General features: G+C 40.5%; 1 protein-coding gene across 1 annotated transcript in view; it reads left to right on the top strand.

Moving 5' to 3' along the window:
- Positions 1-20,960, top strand: part of LOC146991466 (zeta-sarcoglycan-like) — a 373,318-nt gene that overhangs the window by 195,202 nt on the left and 157,156 nt on the right. Inside the window, exon 2 of the mRNA XM_085773280.1 lies at positions 17,000-17,209. Within this exon, the coding sequence (XP_085629406.1) occupies positions 17,000-17,209 (210 nt within the window). The remainder of the gene's footprint in view (positions 1-16,999; positions 17,210-20,960) is intronic.

The raw sequence follows: 20,960 nt of genomic DNA, 5'->3' as shown, positions 1-20,960 counted from the left end.
TATGGCAATGTATTCTGGTGAGAGGTTGAACCACTGTTGCAAACCTAAACTCGCCTTGCTTATCCTAAATCAGTACATGCCTCTGGATTTTACTTGGAGTTCGATTTTTCTTGCAAGTGGGATCAGGTGTGTTAGTGTTCAGGGAAGCACAAGTGATTTGCAAATGGGAAAATGGAGAGCAGGTGGATGAGACAAGAAAAAAAAGGGCAGGGACATCTGGTGGGTGGATGAAGAATGGCAGGTCTGGGAAAATGGAGAGGTCAACATGCTTGGGAGAAGTGAGAGGTTGGAGATGAGGGCCAAGGGAACTTGGCTGCATTGTCTGCATTTAGAAATTCAACATCTTCCCACCAAACCAGCTTCCTTCTGCATTAGCCTAGTTAGAGGATCTGATGAGCACAACCACAAAACCAAAATGTGCATACTTAGTCAGAGATGAGAGCCTTAACGTAGACTGTTAGGCAAGAAGTGATGTGAAACTATTATAGACTGCTGTATTAAAAACCTAGGGACTATCATCACTCAGTGGCAGATGTTTAGTATTTGCGCAAATACAGCTTGACTGTATCTGTTTTGTGAGTTACTGAGCACTTGGTTTTCAGCTTTTACTTTTGATATTGAATATAGCCCTGAATACCTAAAACACATTTTAGTAAAATTACATATTGATTCATTAATTTAGTAAGGACAGCCTTATCATAGGCTGGTCGGTGTATAACTTGATGTGATGACCCACATTTTTGTTCACAGGCTTCTGTCCACACTTGGTTTCTCCTGACCTCTGTTTTAGCTAATTTATTTTCATCCATCTGGCCATAGCCCCACGTCAGCTTTTAAACTAGCAACTCAGCTCTGACTGCTCTGCTGACGCAAACACACACTAGCAACTCATGTAATGTGTACATGCAGCAATTGAGTTTTCAGCAAGGCCGTTCATCTCCCTCTCTCTCTCTGTCTCAGTGCGTGTGTGTGTGTGTGTGTGTGTAATGTCCATGTCCTTCTTATTCCTATGCACATCAGTCAGTTGCAGGGATCCAGTGGAGCACGAGAAGCTTTAAGTCAGACTGGCTGAAAGCCAATACGATGCCAACAAGCGTGTCCTTGAAGTGTACATTTAAGGGACACATTGTGTGTGCTGGGACACCTGTCTGCACACATGTTGACTCGTTCTCAAACATGTACATACGCACAAATGTTATTGTCTCAAGCAAAAAAAAGGGGAAGAAGGAGGGAGCAAAGCAAATAGATGTAATGGCATAAGACAGGAAAGGAAACAGGACTGACAACAAGACTCCACTGCACCAACTGAACAGATGTAAAATGGGAAAGAAAAAAAGCATCCCTCATACCTTTTTCTACTGATTCCAAGAAATTCGTCCTTTGATCCTTAATTTTTATTCTCACATTGATTTCATATGTCTCTCCACAAAGATTAATACATATAGGCTATATCGATAAAACAGCCAACATCAAAGTCCGTGTTTTTGAAAGAAGACTGTTGATATGCCTGTGTGGTGGAGGGTTTAAGATCTTGGACACCCTGTCCAGCAAGTTAACATTTTTTATGTGGTGTTAAATGATGCATTTTAGTACATCTCAATATTTTGATTTTCCTCGGTACATTACACTTGAGGGAAGTATTTTTACTATCAAAGAATGTATTACCACTGTGTTTGTTTTTGGGCTAATTTTTAGAAGATGTCAACTGACATTAAAATCTGATCTTAAAAAAAATTGCAATTAAAATTTGATTCTAGAAGGAGTGAGGGAGGAGAGGGCCTTTTTTTAAATGAAGTCTGCAGGATTGGGCAGTTAAAGAAGTTGTAAGGTTTTACGTTCAAAAATCCTAAAATAGCACTAACAAACAAAGTGTGGGAAATAAGGAGTGTTTACTGGAGATCTACAGTCTTAAATCTCACAGATCTTTCCAAAGGTTATATGAGCAAGAAATATTTTTAACTTTGTATATGTGGATGTTTTATCTTGGGGAAAAAAGCCCAAAGGAGATATGGTAGACTTGTTTATAATTCTTGCATTTGTGTGCAAGTGTGGAAGAGAGGGAAGTATAGAAATGCTCATAATGACTAGAATAATATTAGACTAACAAAAGAATATTACAGACAGCATATGGTATCTTGCTTTTCAGACATTAAAGTGGCAGAGGAGTTTTAGAGTGTTGTTAGGAGGAGAGCGCGGACAGAAGTGATTGGCATTGCAATTTTAAAGCATACACATTTCTGAAAGGAGCAGAGGGATGTTTTTTTAGATGGAATGTGAAAGGTTACAATAGCAGAGAGAAAGAGAAAGAAATGAGGGAAACATGAATACCCCAAATAGCATGCAGTCAATTGGCTGTCTCCTCGTCACTAATATCCCCATCTCTCCCCACTTTCCTCCTTCTTTCATTCAGCCGCTCTTTGCCAACCAAGCTCTCCTCGTTCCATTATTATTTTTTATTTTTTTTGCCAGGCTCAGAGGTTGATATACGAGTGCTCTACAGAGGGACGTGGACATGAGTGACTGCTGGACGTACATCACTCACATCATTCACACATACACTCACTGGTCAAAGCCATGAAAGGGAGCTTTGAGTTGGGCTGCTGGGCTGACAACACACAACTCAATTAGGATAGAAGTCAGAAAGAAATGCAAGTAGAGTGAGTGATGGCAACAGAGATAGAGGGGGGAGGGGAAGAGAAAGTAGGTGAGAGGTGGAGGAAGATGTAGGTAATGCTAAAGAGGGTGATAAAGCAGAAACACAAAGGGGGGTGGATGGTGATTCTCACCAGCGTTTACACTGTTAAGACCGTGCTGAGTAATTGGCTCTGTGCTGACTTTGCTTTATTGGGTTAAGCCCGTTTCCATGGTAACTACACTGCCATATATAGAATATGCTTTGTAGTGCACATTTTAAGTATCAACTGCTCTAATTTACAAAAACATGACTTGTTAATAAATCTGAGTTTAAAGAGATGGTTAAAGTGAGCAAGAGGGCAAGTAAAGTATGAGGACATTGACACGTAAAAAAGTGAAAGTGATTTTGCTCTTATAAATTCATGTCTGTCATGATGACTTATCATTTGCAGTGTGTAGACACACGTTTTCACCAACAATGAAAATGAGCTCACTCTGAAATATTATTAATAGCTATTATAAATATGCATTGTCCCCATCAATTATTTAAATATGAAGTACACGTAATCTATCCTTATTTTCCGTCAGTGTGTTTGCATTCATTTAGAGAAAGAGAAGGATTTGTGTCCACCACTATGCTGCGAGATACTGATTTTGAATGTCAAAGAAATGTATTAAAAACCTTTGCTAGTCATGTATTCAGCCTGCATTGGATGCTAGTGAGGCCATGATACTGATTTCATTCAGTTTAGGCATCAAGAAAGGTAAACTTGCAGAAAGGAGGTTAGTTTGTGCTTGAAACAAAGGCAAAAAGATAAAGACGGACGTACAGCATGGAGAAATGAGGCACATGTGTTCAGTGTGTGTGGGTGTGTGTATTAATGTGTGCTGGGGGGGGTAGGGGTGATGATGAAGGAGGCCAGCTCACTGAGCAGGGTCATAAAGCCTGTGTGCTGATTCTGTCACCAGGAAAGATTTACTCACACATGCACGCACACACACATGCAGGCGTCTGACGTACTTCCAGCAGGCGTCCATCACATCTCTCACAGCGTGTCTGCCCTTGGAAATAGTCCCCCCCCCCACACACCCCGTCCCTGTATGTGATCCCTCCCTCTATTTCCCTCTTTTAAGTGTCACTATCTTACACACACATAAATCCGCACAGCAGTCTTTTACCATTGTTTTACACTCCCCTTAAGAAGTCACGCAGTAGGAGAGGGAGGCGGTTATTTTCTTGTCCTTTTCTCAAAGTCACAGCTCCTCTTTACTGTAAGCAACCACACGCACAAACTCGTGTGCATTACTTCTGTTCTTGCTCCCATTTCCATCCTTTCTGCCACTCATTGTGTCCTCGATCTGTAACTGAAATGTGACGTGTCTTGATGAAAAACTGTCACCACAACCCTAGCCTTATTTACACAGTGATTTGGTGGAGTGCAGACTTATTCGGCACGCCAAGCGTTTTGTAATAGACTTTCAGTATAAGATGTTGACTGTGGGTGACAGTGGAGATGTGAGTTAAGATGTTTTTGTGGTTGTGTAGCCAAGATAAAAAGGCATGTATTTGCAGGATTTCTCAACAGGTACGATGTCTTGAATGCACACAGTTGCCAAAATAAGAAAAAATAACAAATGGTGCATTCTAGATCAAGAACACATACAGGATACATTTTTGTTTAACTGGGGAACCCGTTAAAGAGTAACTGTTGGCGTCTGATGGTACCCAACATATTTAGGCCATGGATATAAGAAGATTTCTCAAAAACAAAAGGAGGCAACGATGTGTAAGCTGCTAGAGGAGGTGGAGGAAGAGTCACCTGTTGCTGTAGCAGCAAAAGCTGAGCCTGGGGGCTCTTTGTCTGGCTAGATCTGTCACAAGGCACATCAGTTTCACAAAGACTGGACTAAGCACAGACAGAAACGTGGGCTGACCTCAGTTTGCTTTTGTAGAGTATAACTGAAATATGTGTCTGCACTTAATGTATTGTAGTTTATTTTCAATAGCAGGTAGAAATGGTATAAGGTAGCAAAGCAGATCAGCGAGGTAGGTTGCTTGTTGTTAATAAGGATAGGGATAGACCGATTATTGAATATTGGCTGATATTCTGCATTTTTACGATAATTGGTGGCAGCCTTTTTTTTTTCCAGGATCACAGATACATTTTTTTTTTTAGCTTTGGCTCTGATGCAGCCATCTCTCTGCCTGAAGTCACCACTCTTGGCTGTATAACAATGTCCCGCCCACAGCCCCCACTGAACCAAGATTTGTGTTGGAATTTGTGTTATTCTACCAAAATTGAAGGTCTTTTTTATCACAGATATTCACAGTGGACAATAAAGAAACAAACAGTATACAGAATTCTGTTGATCCCTAATAGATATTATTTGAAAAGTCAAGTACCCCATCATTTTATAGAAAAAAACCCAAAAAAACTTATAGATGTCTACTAAAGCCAGTGTTAATTTTGATATAGTGACGACACGACACTCAAGGATATGTGTGTGTGTATGTTTAAGTGTGCCACTGAAACTAAATTCAAGAGGTTAATAGTCCATGTTATGGTTCTTGTTCATTGTGTATTAAAAGGATGAGTGCACTTGAAATAAAAAGCATGAAAGAGGTGGTAAAAGGTGATAATTAAATTAGATACATGGCAAAATATGTATAAAATAAGTTGCATGTAGAATAATACAGGGCAATAAATAAAATGTAAAAGGGAAGTCATTACAATTCATGAAAATGACAGTACAGTACAAAACGATTTTGTGAAATATAGAGCACATTAAGTTTTTCTGAGCTCAGATTAGTGGATAAGTAGATGGGTAAATTTCTGCCAGAGCAACCCCTAAGAACAATGCCTATAACTCAAAGTAAGACAGAGTAAGTGGCATACATAAACTTTGCTGGCCATTATTTTATTTTTTATTTTTTTCAATCATTTGAATTCTTTAAATGTATTCCATGGTTGCAGCATTGTATTATTTCTGGTTATACTGTACATTGCCTATAGCATGGAATTACTGTCATGTCAGAATTATCGTAAATAATTCACAACTATTAATGTACACTGTGGGTTATTTTATAAAACCAGAGCTGATTTTGCAAAGTTATGGAAAAAATGAAATAAGCGACCCGCAGACGTCGTAGCGAGACAGAATCTTTACCTTTATGTGGTAACTTTGTACACACCCCACCAGGAAACTGCATACTCACTCATCAGCTTTTGTTGTGAGTTTCAAAGAGCTGTAAAAAAGCAGACTGCATCACCAGCAAACTCTTTCCATGATGCTTTTCATCTGTCTCTCCAGGAGAAGGAAAAACCCAAGCTTAAGCCTGTTGTTGTTGGCGGTGTTTAACAGTGGCAGCTTTTTGACTGACAGATACTGACTCAGTGGGAGGCAGCATGCCAGAGAGAAAGAAATGGGGGTGGGGGAGTGGGGGTGGTGGCTGAGAAAAAGAAATCAACGATATTGGAAGACAAAGAATGGGGATGAAACAGAATTCAGGGGGAGTAGGACAAACAAACATAATGACAGAAACACAAAGACAGAGGGGAGAGAGAGAAACTGCTACTGTAACTCCAGGAGAGTTCAGTATCTATCTGAGACAGCTGTTAACAGCATTGTTACCTTGCAGACCTCACTCATAGCCCAATAAAAAAGGCCTGGGGGTGGGTAGTATATCAAATTAGTTCTGTTTATCTGAACTTTTCTTTTTGAATGATGTGTTAAAAAAAAAAAAAAAAAAAAAGCTTAGATCACAAAGTTGAGATTTTCTGTCACTCAAACATCAGTGCCAGCTTTTCTCTGTAGTGACAGTATAATGGAGACTGTTGCCATGTTCTTGGAACACGCCTCGGAGCATCCGAGCTTGGCTAGTCAACAACAGGCTTAAGTAATAGCAGCAGCAGCCTCTGAAGACTTTGAAATAATAGCAAAGACAGATATGCTTACTGCTTTACAACAAAAAGCCCTCCCCCGTGAGTTAATGTCCAATGAGTGTTGTGCCTCCACCCACTCACGTGACTAACCTCCTATCACACTGTTGCAACTGCAGCCCGTTGAGTGCAGCTCACACACACAGAAGTGGAAAAAAGTAAACAAACACGCATGGCAGCACCAGCGGCCGCTGATCGTGATCGCGGGGTGATTCGTGTTCAGCGCAACTGGAGCCGGTTGAAAGTGCAGCTCACACACACAGAAGCAGAAAAGAAGAAAACAAACAAGCATGGCACTAGCGGCCGCTGATCAGTCAGTCCACGCGATAGAGAGACCGAGTCCAGCAGGAGGAGGAATTGACTGACAGAGATGTGAGATGGTTAAAGGCTGTTAAAAAAACATAAAAACTTCTTTTTGTTTGTTTTTTTTCTGTGAGAGACTGTGGCGGCCGGCATCTTCGGCAATATAGCGCGATCTCTGTTTGAAGAGGGCTTCAGAGTGTGCACAGAGAGGAGGGGCTGTTCACAGACAAGTCCCTTGTCTATGTGTCTGTGTGTGTGAGAGAGGGAGAGCTCTACAAGGAAATACGATTTAAAACATTATTTTGGGAGAAAAAATTTTCTCTGCATAAAACATGTACCGAGAACCGTAGCCAGAAAACGTACCGTGGGCTACCTGTACCGTTGCACCCCTATTAACCACCCAATTCTTACAATTTTGTTGCCCCAGAGGCGGTTTCAGGACCATGGAGAGCTCCTGTTTTCCTGCACGGATCAGACTACAGAGCTGTCCTTGGTGCTGGAACACTGTTCTGAGCCAGCAATGTCTCTGCAATAACAGTTTATCAACACACCACCATGCCACTCCTGTCATACAGTGTACACTGAAGTGGTTACAGAAATGGAAGGAGATAATGTGTACAAAATATTGTTATGGAGTAGACATTAGAAATGTCATTGAGTGCCATGATCAATAGGCCATGTGGGAAAACCAACACGAGTCTGACTCCTTACCATCTACAAATGAACGTAAGATGAAACGTATGATAAATGTCAAGCCTCCTAAAGTACAATTCATAACAACAGCTCATGCAGATACTGGTACTGCAATCAGTCTCACTTTGTACCTGCTACCATTACAAATATCTTAACAACTTACATCAGGTGGCAGCAGACACAGCAGAACAGATACAGGCTTTGAACTGAAAGGCTCTGGGTGCATTGATGTCTTTATTTGACAACCAGAAAGAAAAAAACAAAAATAACAACCTTGTACTATCTCAAATATTTAAGATGGAAGGCCACTTTTAAATAAGATGATGACTGTGGGTATTTTTATTTCAAAAGCACAAGAAGTCACATGTGTAGATTGGTCTGAAGAGAAGCATTTTTTCTGGCTTTGCTATTTTCCTGTAATGAAACTAAAATTACCTCTGAAAACACTTCTCTCTAGTGCAACTACTGTGTTGTTTGTTAAACTGTTTCTTCTGATAGAAAAGATAAACATGACTATGTCAGTATGCACTTAGGTCTGCTGTGGCTCTAAGTGGCAGAGGGTAGCAGTTTCCAACCAGCAATTTTCAACCAATATTGTGCAACCATGCAGTTTAAAAATGCACTCATCCTTCAACTACCTACTAAGGCAAAAGTCCTTTCTAGCAGCATGCAAGATGGTCATAAGATGACAGCTGGTCCGTAGTGGGGAAACTTCCCTGCTGACCAGGTTGGGGACTGCTGGGGAGTGTGAAGCTGCCAATCAAAATGTAACATCAGGATCTCTATTTTTTCTTCGGTCTACCAGCTTTTCCCTCTTTTTGTATCTCCCTCTCATCTGGCCTCTCTTGTTTTGATTTTTCATTTCCATCATCCGCTAATTAGTCTCATGGGTCCTGAAAAAAAAAAGACATCATTGGACAGAGATAAAGCTAGACAGAGACAAATGAGAACAACTTTTCACTCTGGAGCCTCTATAAATAGAGACGGTAGTAGAAAGCAGCTCCTTCAGCACCAAAGCAGAGTTTCAGCAAACACTAACAGAAGATGAACAGGGAAACACGTTGATGAAGGAGACTGTATTCTCCTGAAACACCACAGTGTGGCTTGTTTGTTTAAACAGCCTTAAACAACCCATGTTTTAATTTAAAACCAAAGTGTGAAGCTAAAAGAGAGTGGTGGTCTTGGTGGATTGATGGGCGTACAAAGCAATCGACTTGAAAAATGCAGGAGACCAGGGATAGAATCCTTTTCCCAACCTGCCTCCAGTCAAGTTGTTTTCTTAAGTATAAAAGCATTCCCAGAGTACTTTTGTAAACATAAACATACAGTACTTAAACCATATAGAGATGTACCAGAAATGCTCAAATGAATCACTGGGAAAACATATCTCTAGGATACCGCAGACTTACATTGATTGATGGACAGGACACTATACATACAGTATATTACTGTTTACAATAAAAGCTGATAATTATTTAATAGAATACAAAATAGATGATAGCACTTACAAAAACGAAAACATACTAAGCATACTATACCTGTGGAAGATATTCACTTCATTTGAGCCTCTGTAGTTCTAGATTTAATTATTTTTTGCATAGAGCAAGAACAGGGAGGATCTTTAAATGGTCAGTATGAAGAGTATGAATTGTTACAAAAAGCACTATTTGTTTCTATGTTCACCTACAGTAGGTATTAATTGCTGGTTAGAGTCCAAAAACCCTGTCCTTTACAAATACTGATGTCAGTAAAATAATTGACACAAATGTATTACAATGCTAAGTATTGCCATTATTTTGAGTATGTAATGTGTCAGTTGATGTATCGGCACTAGTGAAGTAATACAGTCGTTATAAAGAGCTCTCATAGTGTGAGCTGTAATGTTGAAGGTCACACTGACATAACGACCACCACCATACTGCCCTAACCCTGACAAAACCTTGGTAGTGTAGGTCAGGAATCGACTCGTCCTACACGCCGCATTCTTTTTTTAGTTTTTGTCCTTCTCCCTAAAGTGGCTATCCACTCGCCCTCTGTCTCTGCCTGTCGCAGGTTGTTTATATGGCAACAGCTGTTGTGCTTTTGGCTTAGTTGTGTGTATGCGCGCGTGTGTGTGTGTGTGTGTGCACGTGCGTGTGTGCCTGTTTTTATACACTGGAGGGGACTTCGAACACAGACCAACCCATGGGGACTGGTGTCACATTTGGGAGATCCCCACTGGTTCCTGAGTTCAGGGTAAGAATTTGGCTTTGCTCCTGCTCTGGGTAAAGGGCTAGGGAATGCATTAAGTCAAGAAGTACCCCCCACGGGAATAATGAAACAAGTTTGTGTGAGTGTTTTCTTGCGAGGCTGTCTTTGTGAGAGTTTGGATTTTATACCTTGCATTATGCATGGATGTGTAATGGAATGCATTATTTCAAGTTTGCTCACAAAGATCGAAGTATCTGTGTGTGCGTGTGTGCATGTGTGTGTCACTGTGAGTACTCAGGTGTTCAGCCAGTAGATGAGTCACAGACACTCACAAACAAAGAGGAATGGTAGACTATCCAAACCAGCGACCTTCAACCACCTCAGAGTGCTTCCTGTTTATCTGGCTTTGTGTTTTATCACATAGGGACCAACACAGCCACATACAGTACTTAATCAAAGCAATGCACACTTCTCTAAGCAGTAAAAGTTAGCTAGCTAGCAAGTTAGTTCTTACCATGGATGTATTATATTATTACCGTCATGTCTTTCTGGAGCGTCTGGGGTCGAGTCTCTGATGCTCTTGGTTGATCCAGACGGCAACCACTCATCTGATGAATCCAGGTCGTGTTCGCCGACCCGTCAGTTGATTCAGTTGAGCTGGCTGTGGTGACACGCCGTGAGCTACGCTGACTCTCACCGCTTGGCCCGGCTTGATCGTCGTTGACTTTTTCTATGATCTCCGTCGTCTTTTCTCACGATCGCGACACTCTTACTCTCCGAACAACCGCGACACATACGGTACACACATACGTGCCAACATACGGCGCACATGCGTGCCAACGTTTCTTTCGCATATCTGTCGCCATCTCGCATCTTCTCCTCATAATCAATTCTGATCTCTCATCCAAAGAGGGCACCGCTGCCACCTACAGGGCAGCTACGCGTCATTACACTAGTTTACAAGCCTGATATTGATGGACAAGCTCCACCAGACCTTCCCCCAGCCCCCCCCAGCACTTTATAATTATTTAGCAAATAATAACTCTAGTGTTTTGCATTGGTAGCACTAGGAATGGTGCTTTTATTTTTACTTAAAATAATAACAATATATCATTGTTTGCATTAATCAATAATAGCATCGACTGAATGTGATATGTAAGGGATAATGTATAGTTTGGAGGTTGTTATGGAGAAATAAACCCCGACAGGATGTATGGAACATGGAAAATGTTCTCTGTATAAAACACGTACCGAGAACCGTAGCCAGAAAACGTACCGGGGGCTACCTGTACCGTTGCACCCCTATTAACCACCCAATTCTTACAATTTTGTTGCCCCAGAGGTCGTTTCAGGACCATGGAGAGCTCCTGTTGTCTTGCACGGATCAGACTACAGAGCTGTCCTTAGTGCTTGAATACTGTTCTGAGCTCTGAAGTTGCATTAATTTACCATTTATTATTACATAATTGTTCCAGTAGTCAACATTTGTGTCTATATTCCTTACCTCACTAATAAAAACAAAAACAGTTGTTTTTACCAGCTGTCACAGCAGGGCTGCTATTCTTCTGTTTCATTGTTAGGTACCCAGACTGAATGGCGCACAGCACAGACCGGGACACAAGAGAGGACTCGATGTCTTTATTAGATAGAACGTTTAGTACACAGGTGGTCTATCAGAATCAGGCAAAGATACCAAAATCATCAGAAAGACAACATTCACACAAACAACATTAGAGAATGCTGGAACACTGACATGGGGGTGAAGAGGATCTGGCACAGAGGGGAAGGGGAACACACCTTAGATACAAGGAAAAACAATGATACACAGCTGCGAGACATTAGGGCAGGTAACTGTAATCACAGAGGTGGAACAATTGACAGGACCTGGGGAATTACACCAGACAAGACAGAGACTGTCAAAATAAAACAGGAGGTCACACAAAGACTAAAAACTAACTAACAGACCGTGACAATTACAGTATTAATCTTTTTTAAATGACAATCCACAATCTTATTCATGATCTGCTTTCTGTTTCTGCTCTAATTTTTATGAAGTCTAACCTTGAAGTTGTGCTTTGTATCTGTCTGCCGGTCGAACACTTTTTTTTTTCTCCCTCATCCGCAATGGTGCCTACTATTTACAAATGGTGTCACCTTCAGCTGATTACACAGGGTAGGATTAATCTGGTCAGCACTGTTATTTATTTATGAGGTGCTTTATGTTAGCGTTTTGGTTTTGTCAGTTCAGTCACTGCTGACTTGCTAGCCCCAGCTAATGTGGGAGGAGTTACCAGTCGCAGATTGTAAATGCCACCGTGTTGGAGTGAAGCCGGTGACACACTGTTCTTGTTCTGCTTCGCTGGAGAACGTTCCGCTACACCAAGCCCACCATGGCTGCAGAGCAGAACAGGAACATCCATCGCTAGCTGCAGTTAGCGGGCTAGCTGCCAGTTTTCAACAGTTGTCGGTGGTCTGGTTAGAAGCAATTTATCATATGCCTAAGTATGACTGTCTACATTATAATATATGATTGTCAGATTGCACACCCCTACTTACCCATGCTTTACTTATGTGAGTGCTTTTCTTGGAAGCTTGCCTTTTTCTTGGAAGCTTGCCTTGAAGAGACCAACATAAAGAGAAATGGAGAGATAGTGTCAGGGCCATCAGAAGTGGAATAATATCAGAGTGGTGGTCTTGAGTATAAGCAGATGGAAGGAGAGGCTCTGTGATGCTGGCTGACAGATACATTGAATCGCCCCCAGCACTTCACAAATAGCAGCAGCACCGATCTGCAGAGGGTGCATACTAATTACACTTTGACACAGATTTTAGTTATGAAGCAAAATCTTAAGCTGTCTGATTTTTGTCTCTACAAGTCAGTCCGTCCATCGCTTTATTCATTATCCACCCATGTCTCGTCAAAGTCCTTCCATATCCACCCATCTGTCAATTGATCTAGCTTTCACATACATTATCAGGCCGCACATGTGTGCATCTGTTCCCACTCTCCACCTTTTATTCACGATGTCCACCAAGCTGAATCTGACATGACACACACATCCCACATACATTAACATTAATTTAGTTACATAATGAAGGAGGTTGACACGCTACGTCAGTGAGCGATTCCTCTGAAATATCTCTCTGCATGTGAAGAGAATTTTATATCAAGAATGGACATGCATACTGAGCTTTTAGATTTAATCAGTTTTCACATTGAAAGATATACAGTATACTTGCCATCATCACAATGACATCCTAAATCATATGGCTTCAAGCCTGGACCAAACCATTAGCTGTTATCTACTACAAAGAACTCCTACGAGTCTGCTATGTGAGGGCGAATTTGTGATTTCCTATTTGTCATAATGGATTTTGAAAGTCTTTTTTATGTGAAATGAAGCTGCTTGAAAGATGAAAGACAATTTCATAGAAAGACTTCATCAAGTAATATCTCCTGTCATCTGATCTCCTGTCATTAGCTCTTTGTAAAGTGAGGATGTTTAGTTTTTGCATCTTTTTTCAGGCTTGTGGAGGCAGATTAAATTATACGTACGGATCAAAATCATACACTTGAATTCACTTAGTTGTCTTTCTTCTACTTCCTGCTTTCCTTCATCTCTGCCTACAGTACCCTTTCCTTCTTTTCTCTTATTTTTACTTTGTCTAATCCTCAAAGTAAAGAGCTGAGCCTCAGTCTGGTGGTGTCACATGGGAATACCATCTGTGAGCGTGTTATGCTGCTGTAGCCATAAACATTCGGTCTACCACCCAAATTTGCATGACTTTGGCCATGTCAACCTCTTCACATTGACACGTTGATATTTTCAGTTGTACTGTGTGTTGCCCAATTGTACCAATTACATAGTTGAAAGTACAGCCCTTAAGATCTTGTATAACATTTACAAGGCTCTGAAGATATACATTGGAAAAAGATGCTCTTTTTTTAACCTTTATTTTACCAGGCAAATTGCTTGAGATAAAAAAAATCTCTTTTACAAGCATGGCCTGGCTGCTGCATTTTGTTCCTGCAGTCACGGAACTTTTGACGCTTATCTTGCTATCCATGTCTCTTTGTCACATAGAGAAGCAAAGTGTGAGGTAAGAAGAGGCAACAGTTTCTGAGAGCTATGGCCATTCTTTCTTGTCTGGTCATGATGTGGATGTGATGGTATCAAATTAACAAATGAGCAAAGGACTATTGGCTCTGCTGAGATAACAGTTCTATGTTCTACTGTATGTTGTAGTGGTTACCATGGCGATGTGGCTCTTGTTGCTGTTGCTTTTATGGCTGTCAATACATTATGATGTTAATAAAGCTAGGTCACGCTGTGCAGGCTGTGGTGCACCATGGGATTGATTGATGACTCTGTTGTCAGTTCAATCTAGAAATGCATTGGAAGAGGGAGGGAGGGATGGGTGTAGGGCAGAAGAAAGGAGGAAAAGGGCGGAGAACAAAATGGATTGACAAGGAGTGGAAAGGAAGAAAGGGATGGAGTGAGTTAATAAACAGGATGAGAAAGAATCCAGAGATGGAGAGAAGTATGCAGTTAGGATGTGTGAGGAGGATGAAACCCTTCTCACACCCTAATGACAATAATACAACAAAAACAATGGATTGATAACCATGCATGGCTGGGAGAGAAATGTAACAAATACACATGCAAGACCAAGAAGGAAATGAGAGAACATAAAGGAGCTTTTAATATAAGTTAACAAATCACAGAACTGGCCAGAGTCAATCCAATCAATCAGTGTAATTCTTTGTCATTTGATGATTGGGGGAAGGGGTGAAAAAATTATATACATATACATATACATATACACACACACACACGGAATACTCTCTCACACACACAGACAGCTCCATAGACATATGCCCAGGTAGGTGTGTGCATCTATAGATTTCTGCCTCTTCATACAGTTCATGCAGGAAGAAAAATGATTAGGATTTGCAGGCACCACAGAAAACTCCATCACACACACAGCTGGCATAACTGCACACAGGTATACACACTCAGCTATTGATTCAATGATATGGATGCTGAATACTGAGGTAATGATCAGAAGGCCACCCCAAATCCATATTCCATAGCAATACCCTGCTATTAATTTATGTGCATTGTATCTGCAGACTGAGCAGATGCACCCATAAAATGAAACAGATCAACGAGCTGAGACCATTGCAAGACACCCTAATTTCCCCACTTTGAAGAGACAAAACATCATTAATCCATTAGCCCACTTGACAAACATTAAGCCCTCTCTCCACTTGGCATTAATATGTGTCTCATATCCAGTCTGTGCCTAGATATAAATTAGTTGGATTACATTTACACAAAACCTTTATTGCATATTTTGTATGCACATTACAAGTAGCTTCATCCTTCTTTTGCCAAAAAAAAAGCAGATTACAATATGTCTTTTCATGGCCTCCTTCAAATCTGAAGCAAACACAGTCTGTTTCTTGTTATCCACTTTTAATAATTTGCTGTGCTAAACTTTTAATGAATTTGCTACACGTTGAATTTATGCTTCATAGTTAATACAACCCAATGTATTTCTGTGCACCTTTGGAGATAATTTGCTTGATTACCTCTTCATTGCATCTTGAATGCATTTCCGCATGGATTTGTTTTCTTTTTCCTCTCTTTTATCAGAGTTCAGTCACTGAGTAACTCAGTTAATTCAACTGAAAAATGGCTCCAGGAGTGTAAAGACAACATACCGCTGTTGGATTCTGTAACACACCATCGCACTTTAGGACTGGTCATACTGGTGTTGTTGAAATGAGATTACCGCTTTTTACAGTCAGTTTAAGTTGCTTTTCAGTCCCATATGAGTCATTTTACGCTTCAGATGGGGGATTTAAAGGTCCTTCAAGTCCTTCAGCATCTGCAGTGAAAGTATATATTATCACAATATGCGCACAAAAAAAATCTCCTATTATCAGCAGCTGAGTAGGCCATTGCTTGTTGTGTATACAAAACAGAACCCCTGTGGAGATACAGATTATAGGCTGATATTTATTCCTGAGACTCTTATACTGAAAACCCAACAAAACGTGAAAGGCCATTTTTGACTTTCTTATTTTTTATGCTGCAGGCAAGCCACGAGTCAGCATTTTTGTTTTCCATCAAGGCTTGTTGCTATCATCATGTGTGAGTATATGGAGAAAAAAATATTGCAGGGAGGGAGGAAAAAAAATCAACAGCCGCTGAGGTGTTAAGGTCATGCAGTCTCAGCAAGTAAAGACATAATGTGTGTGTGTGAGACAGAGAGAGAGTGAGAGACTGATAAAGAGAGAGAGAGGTGCCGAAGTGAGATAGGAAGTGAATTAAGGGGAGAGAGAGATGGAGAATTTGAGGCAGAGAGAGCGAGGTAAAGACTCTTTGAGAGAGTTAGAGTCAGAGATAGTAGAGATAGTAGTGCCTTGCAGCCAGTGTCCATATCTCTTGTCACCAATGACTCCTCCTGCACCACTACAACTAATGGACTCTGTCCTCCTCTGCTGTCTTATCTGCCCTCTCTCTCATTCCCTTACTGTCTCTCTCTCCATCCTCTCTTTCTATCTCTTACTATTTGATGCTGTGCTATCTCTCCACGTCACTGCTGCACCTCTATCTTATTTTTATCATGCTTTGGTCTCTCTTTCGCACACTCACTCCTGCTCTCACACTTACTCTCTCCTTCAATCTCTCATGCTTCCTCTCTTCAATTCACTCATGTTCTGCTACTCCTCTTTATCTTCAGCTGTTTAGTGGTGTTTCCATCCTTCCCTCCGCAATGACCAAAACCCCAAAAGTTCATTTTCTCCTCTCTCTCTCTCGTCTCTATCTTTGCCTGCACTGCATGGATGGGAAAAGGAAGGAATAAACATGCCACCTCTATCGTCTTTCTTCCTCTTTCTCCTTAAAGTCTTTACTTTTATGCTCGTTCAGCTTCTGTGCAGAGCTGAACGAATGGAGATTTTCACTCCAAAATGAGAAACTTGTAAGAAAAAAAAGTAAGGAAAAACAGGCAGAGGAATATGTTAAAGGGATGAGTCACTCAACTAACATCAGTTGACGATTTTTTCTGTCTCTCAATTCATGTTGTATAAATTTCAGATGAGGTTTTCACTCTAAACGGATTCACACCGTTAAGGAGATGAGTTCATCAACATAAATTTTCAGATCTTAGTGCTCATAAAAACAAGTGATCCTTATGTGTATTTGCCATGTTTGCGTGTCTTTCAGATGACCCAGGAGCAGTATATCCTTGCAGCTCAGCCCAACCCGCTGCACCAACGGGGGACATCAGTGTGTGGTGCCCAGGTTTACCCAGCAGTGGGAATCTATGGCTGGAGGAAGAGATGCTTGTACTTCTTCATCCTCCTGCTTCTCGTTACCATGATCGTCAACCTGGCGCTGACCATCTGGATCCTCAAAGTCATGAACTTCACCCCGGTAAGAGGCGTGTCTCTGTGTGTGTGTGTGTGTGTGTGTGTGTCATTAAAATGCCAGGATATTATATGGTTTTGGTTTTACATCAGATTTTATGAGAGTAAGCTGTAAGAGGGGATTTAAAAGGTTTGCTATAATGTGCTGCAACATGAGAGTGATGATAAAATCAACAGCAACGAGTGTGTGTGTGTCCGCCCATACCCACTCTTAATGAATATATTTATTCACATATTAAATGTTGAATGTTAAATTAACATTACATCATTTTCACACATCATTTTGCAGCTTTTAGACTGAAATGGGACAAACCATTTAGAAACATTAAGTTTTGACCTGACCTAAATGCTGAATTTGTGTGCACATTCAAGTTTCTGGAGGGAACACAAATAATTTAATATTTTAATGCTGCAAGAACAAAACACAGTTCTGCATATTATATTTTCCAGTCTCATTCAAATTGGTGAAATAGAGCATCATGTGAACATGTCTTCAGAAATTCTGTTTCAGGTTCAAATCACTCAGAACAGAGGGTTTAGTGATGCGGGGGGCTGCTGGTAAATTACTGCAAAGGAAAAATGGCGTCCAAGAGTCTGAATGTTGATTGAAGAATGAGGCTTCATATTAAAAAAATAAACAAATGTTAGTTCTTCCTGTTTGTTTTGCCCTTAACAACAATAAGCAGCAATAACGATCTGTTAAAGTACCAGATCAATAAGGGAACAGTCAAAGTACAGGATCAATAAGAAAACTCTTAAAGTATGAGATTGATGAGCAGTATCGGTAAAAGTTATTGTACCGTTAAAATCCTAATGGTATCCTGATGTGTGGCATCAAATGCACAGGCAAGTTCAGTTAATGTTGAACTTTTGTATTCTCCTTGATCCCTTGTGTTGGTTGGCTCTTTGTCGCATAATTCACACTGTGATGTAGCTTTGTAAGAGATGCCAGAATTAAGCAGCAGAATTATACGCCATGTAGTCGACATGATGTGATGTGGAAAACTGTGTGTTTACTATTGTTGATGTTGCAGCTTGTGTTGCACAGAAAATTGTATCAACCACTTGGCCTGATGACTTAAAGGAAGCTAATTTATTTCCCTTCATGGTTAATAATTAGATTACTTTTGCAATGCTGCAAAGTAAGAATTTTGCAAATGTGGTGTCATTTTGTATCAAATGTACAAACATAATGAAAGAAGCTCAAGGAACTCTTTCGGGAAATGTGGCCCCTGAACAACATGGTTGAAGAGCTCTGATTTAGGGCCACAGAAGTTTTCCGTTTCTTACTTTTCTGTCAAGCCTTTTTTAGAAACCATGACTACAGTATATCTAATACGAACATTTTCTTAGATTACTGCTCTCATTTTTTGAGACATAATGGTTTTGATTGTAAAATGCCAAAGAAGTAACTTTCAGTTGTCTTTAAATAACACAAAAATAAACATAAACACCCACTGTTGGCTGTCCAGAAAAAAATTCTGTTTAAATACCATGAACACTGAACAGTCGTACAAATGATGCAAAATGGTAAGACTTTTAAGCAATAACATTTTTTTTTTCATGTATCTCTTGTCAGCATTTGCCACAGTGTGTGACCGTATGTTTCTTTTCAACTCGGTTTTTCTGAGCATGTCATCCACATGTTGCAGTATAGCATCCATCCCTGAGCGCCCCAGGACTCATTTGCACATACACTATCACAGTATGGTTTCTTGAGGCACAGTGTGACCCCTGCAAACCCCTGGTGAAGTCTCCCCACATCATGCCTTATGTTTCAATAAGCAACTTCAGAAAATAAGAGTGGTGGGGAAAAGGGAGTGGGGGGGTAATAAAGACAGCTAAAGAATATGCCTGAGGGAAGGCAGCCAGCACTAAGCATAAAAGCAGGAGGATATATCATAGGCTGTATACGAGTGTGTGAAAAACAGACACAGTATGAGAGATCAAGAGATAGCAGGACTTATAAAGGCAGGCAGGGGGGAAAAAGTCCATGAACAGAAGTACAGAAGTTAAGTAGAGAAGCTGTTTTATTATAAATGAGTAAGTGTGATACATGAAACAATAAGGCAGGCCCATGCAATTTTCATTCACACATAAAAATCTGGCATTTACACCCACTGCATGGTGACTGATCACCACTGATTGCTAGAGACTTTGGCACATAGAGATGATGTCAATTATTTTGTGTACTGTTTACATGTAGGATATAACCGTAAGTTCAAAACATTTTATTTGTCTGCGTTGTTCACTTGTTTACTCATTAACTTTTTGATAACATGCAATGCAGTGTAATGGTGTGGAGAAAAATCAAAAACAAACAAAAAAAATCTATTCAAGAGCCTCTTGACAGGCAACAACAATGATTCTTAGAGATGGCATAACAACAGATGACAGAAGCCAAAACAGCACCACCAACAACAGCTGAGGTGATGGCTTGGCCTCCCACTTTCCAGTTACTTTGATTATTGTGTCGTCACTCTCCAGACCGTTGTTCCAGATGTTGTGGTACTGTTTCTGAGCTTTCTTGACTTGTCTGCAGTCAATTTGGGCACTGTCTCTTTATAAACCTCTTCCTACACCTCCCTCTGATATTGATTCAAACCGATTCAAATTAAACCTGAGCCTTAGCAAGCACTTTAACACACCACACACTGTTATTTCAAATTAAATTCAGGGAAGTACAGAGCCCGAAGAACAAAAAGTGCTTTAACGTCCAGTGGGGTTAAAGGACCAGCCAACCTGGGTGAGCTAAGAACACCGACACGTGAAAGCGTCAATGGGTGCAATAAATGTGCAGATGATACCAAGACAATCATCTATCTGAAAAATCAACGAGTAGCATGACATTTCACCCAAAATATATATTTACCACCATGAAAAGGTTGCATATAATCAGATCAGTTTGTTTTAGTTGCAGTGAAATTAATAAATAAGAGTAAGAAGGAAACAATACATGAAAATTGGCATATGCAATGGTTATTTAATTCAATTTCAACACAAGGACAATGATAACCACATGACCTCTCTTGGATTCTGTTTTGTCGGCTGTCTGACTGATTTTAAAATAAAAATTGTTTAAATTTTAAAGCCCTATGTGTTGTCCTGCAACACCATCTGTTCAGTTTCCGAGCTATTACTCCAGTCTCTAGTAGTGCTGCTTGGTGAAGTTTGAATGTGAGTCATTTTTATGTGCCATAAAAGAGGTGAATGTGGTTAAAAGAGGTGAGTGTGGTTAACAAACCAAGACAAAAATAGCAGTATGGGCGGAGAGAGACTGGTTTATTATTGAGGTTTAGAGAATGGAAGGACATGAGGTGGCGATTATGGTGATGAATGTAGGAAAAAAGAGAAATGGTTGAGTAAGTATGGGGTCTAAAGATAGCATCTGAAGATCCACTCTCAGCTTCTTCCTCCTGTCCTCTGCCCCTGGGGTCCTTAGAGACGTGGAGAGGTGTCTGTTTTACTGCCGCGCAGAGGGGAAGTCAGCGGATTATGAGTCAACATACTGTACAGAATGATGTGTAGCCATGTGCTATAGTTCATCTAGACACATTTACATAGAATGTCGTCCCGTTCAGAGGATGAACTGCTTTATTATGTTTGTCCTAAATCAGTTAAAATCCACACTGGCAGATTTTGTGTGGGAATAGAGACAGTGTGATGTTTATTGGTGAGGAATTTAGTTTGGGAAAGGACCAAAGAACCATGATGTACATGATTATCCATCATTGCTGACATTAAACCTCATGAGACCA

This window comes from Trachurus japonicus, chromosome 1 (genome assembly GCF_045865225.1).
Source record: "Trachurus japonicus isolate A0001 chromosome 1, Traja_1.0".
Taxonomy (NCBI): domain Eukaryota; kingdom Metazoa; phylum Chordata; class Actinopteri; order Carangiformes; family Carangidae; genus Trachurus; species Trachurus japonicus.
This window is presented reverse-complemented; position numbering and strand designations above follow the sequence as displayed.